This window comes from Sinocyclocheilus rhinocerous, unplaced genomic scaffold (assembly GCF_001515625.1).
Source record: "Sinocyclocheilus rhinocerous isolate Xijiao unplaced genomic scaffold, SAMN03320098_v1.1 scaffold234, whole genome shotgun sequence".
NCBI lineage: Eukaryota > Metazoa > Chordata > Actinopteri > Cypriniformes > Cyprinidae > Sinocyclocheilus > Sinocyclocheilus rhinocerous.
This window is the reverse complement of record NW_015644337.1, coordinates 705,081-708,148: the sequence shown is the minus strand read 5'-3', so window position 1 is coordinate 708,148 and position 3,068 is coordinate 705,081. Positions and strand designations below refer to the sequence as shown.

The window sequence follows — 3,068 nt, the reverse complement described above, 5'->3', positions numbered from 1 at the left end:
TTAGCTAGCCCAGTGTGTTGTGATTGGCTAAACCGCCTCTAGTGCGCGTCTAATCGTCCCGCCCCTCACCTCGGCAGCATGTGCTTCGGTTGCATTGTAAACAACGGCATCGTTAATATCGCTCATCAGTTTGAGCCCGATTGAGTCTGCAGAAAAATGCAGCACATACAGAGGTGAAGCTATGCCACAACAGCACAATGTCTTCATTTAGCAGATACATTCACCAAAAGCAACTTACAATTGAGGAACAGCACAAGCGATATGTCAGTGGTTCTCAAACCTGTCCTGGAGTGCCCCCAGCCCTGCACATTTTGTATGTCTCCCTCATCTGATTCACCTCATCAGCTCATTAGTGGAGACTGCAAGACCTGAAGTGGGTGTGTCAGATATAGGGAGACACGTGGTGCTTCAAATGGAAGGCTGCATCCTACCGAGGCTGCGTCCTTCCTAGCTCAATCCTTCAGAGGCTTGTAGGCTAGAGTCTTCCTCGGCATTAAACGCTAGAATGAGACGGTCTAGTAAGTGCGCGTGGCTACGTCACATATGTTCCTGCCCTCACCGTCACGGCACGAAAATACTAATAAAACTTTGTTTTGGAAAAATACTTTGTATTCCAAATCATATTATTTGGCTTTCTATTAATGCAATACAATGAATCACAGCCATCTAGTCTCCCAGTGGCTTACATTATTGGCAGTTTAGCGTTTAGTGAGTAATTTACACCAAAAAAATAACATCTATGCTTTCATGTCCGAAAACATTATTTTTGTCTTACACTGCATAACAAATTCAGACAAGCTCACTACTGATTGTAAAAAGAGATGCAAGGATAGCCTGCGACAGTTGTGTTTTAGGTGTATCCCTAAAGAAATTGCGTTTATTTCTCATTATGACATAATAATACATGAACATTGTTTAAAATTAAATGCCACGTAATCTGAAATATCTCTATGAAAAAAATACTATAGTAATTTATAGTAAATACTATAGTGTTTTTGAACCATACTATAGTAAAGTACTTGAATTAATTTGTTGTGGTAATTCTATAGTTGGTTTAGTTGGTGGTAATATAACAACTATAGTAATATAAACAAATCACTTTACCCAATATACTGTACTGTAAGTCTGAACTAAAACTAACTAAAAACTAAAGTATACTACAGTATTTATTACAGTTTATCAGTTCACTATAGTTAATACTACAGTATGCGGTAGCGTTCATTAACAACGTGTTGTAAAAACTATAATATATACACAGTATAATAGTTTACTATAGTATGATTCAAAAACACTAGTATTCACTATAAATTACTATAGTATTTTTTTCATGTGGGTTGTATTGAAATGAACATGTTTTCTCTACGAATCAACAAGAGTTTTATAGGTTGCAATGACTCTATGCTTGCAACTAAAAATTTAAATAACAAAATATTTGGATTTGCTATATTTTAAAAGTGAGTCTGGGGTAACTCCATCAAAACTCAGTAACTAAGTCTGACAACCATAATATAATGTTTTCCATTTCCTAGAGCAGAGTGGTCAACACATAATATGAAAAGGAATGTGAAAGAAGTGTCTTTATTTTAATATTTTATTATTAAGAACACAGATAAAATTCATATTCATGAAACAATGATGAACCAGAAACTTTCAAGATTCAAGCGATGTAATAGAAAATTAGAAAGATATAATTTCATGGTTTCTGGTCCCTCGTGAAAAAATTTTCAATATGCCAGACACAAACTCAAAATGGTTTACCGTCTTTAAGCATCACTGCTTGCTCTTTTTCTCCAGCTTTTCCTTTTTCTCCCGCTCTTTTCTCTTCTGTCTGTACAGCTCTCTGAAGTGGAGTCTCTTTGGATTCAGCCCGTAGGCTTGGAGTCTCTGTCTGCTGAACTCTTTTCCAGCCATCTTCACCGTCATGGACCTGGAAAGTAGGCGTCCACCTTGGCGCCTCATTTTCTTTTTAAGCCAATGAGGTTTGTCAGTCCTTTCCTTGGCCAGCTCCTCTTTCGGAGTTACAGCAGTCTCCTCCCGCTTCATCGTTTTCTTAGGAACCAGGAACTCCTCGTCATCCTCCCCTTCATCCTGTACAGCGACTTCTTTGAGCTCCTGGGGGTCTGTTTGGCCTAAGCCGTCAACTACAGCGCTTTCAGATGCATCTTCTGTCAGATCTCTCTTCTCCATATTGACCTCAGACCTCTTTAGACGATCCCTTCTCTTCTTATCCACCTTCCCCTTGGGCTCCTTCAGCTCCTCCTCACCTTCGTTCCTGTGTAAAGAAGCACAAACACACTAAAACACACGTACTCATATGATGGGGAAAAGATGCAAATTGGTGCAAAGCTCGGCCTCATTTGTATGAGGTTTATGTTTATAGCTTGTGTCATGAACATGATGTTGAAAGGAACACTCACTCATTATACAAAGACACAAACACTTGCTCTTTCTTCTTGTTATTCCGTGCTTTGATCTGGAAGTTCTTCACGTCACATAGCTCCTCCCTCTCTGACCTAAACAAGGAAAAATGAAGCAAGCCTCATCAAAAATGTATTCCAGGCCAGTGGAACTAAAACTATTTTCCCAGATAGTATCATTAAACATTATCACTATATATTCCAACACTTCACTATAGTTCCCGGCTAACACAAATCCATCACAAAAACTGCTGTATGGTACCTGTACATGCATGTCTTCCTCAACGAGCACCAGCGGTTCAACTCACTTTCATCTGCTTTCAGGATCTATGGAAAGAAGTTCAGGTGAGAATAACATGGAAATAATAAATTAGTTTTTTTAATTTTTTTTATAAAATACTAAATAAATAAATCACAGAAAATAATACAGGTGCATCTCAATAAATTAGAATGTCGTGGAAAAGTTCATTTATTTCAGTAATTCAACTCAAATTGTGAAACTCGTGTATTAAATAAATTCAATGCACACAGACTGAAGTAGTTTAAGTCTTTGGTTCTTTTAATTGTGATGATTTTGGCTCACATTTAACAAAAACCCACCAACTCACTATCTCAACAAATTAGAATACTCCATAAGACCAATAAAAAAAA

General features: G+C 37.6%; 1 protein-coding gene across 1 annotated transcript in view; it reads right to left on the bottom strand.

Moving 5' to 3' along the window:
* Positions 1 to 1,651: 1,651 nt before the first annotated feature.
* Positions 1,652 to 3,068, bottom strand: part of LOC107758129 (protein KRI1 homolog) — an 11,802-nt gene continuing 10,385 nt past the window's right edge. The window contains exons 17-19 of the mRNA XM_016575797.1: positions 2,680 to 2,744; positions 2,418 to 2,513; positions 1,652 to 2,272 (exon numbers count right to left, since the gene is read on the bottom strand). Coding sequence (XP_016431283.1) covers positions 1,771 to 2,272; positions 2,418 to 2,513; positions 2,680 to 2,744 — 663 coding nt within the window. The 3' untranslated portion in view covers positions 1,652 to 1,770. The remainder of the gene's footprint in view (positions 2,273 to 2,417; positions 2,514 to 2,679; positions 2,745 to 3,068) is intronic.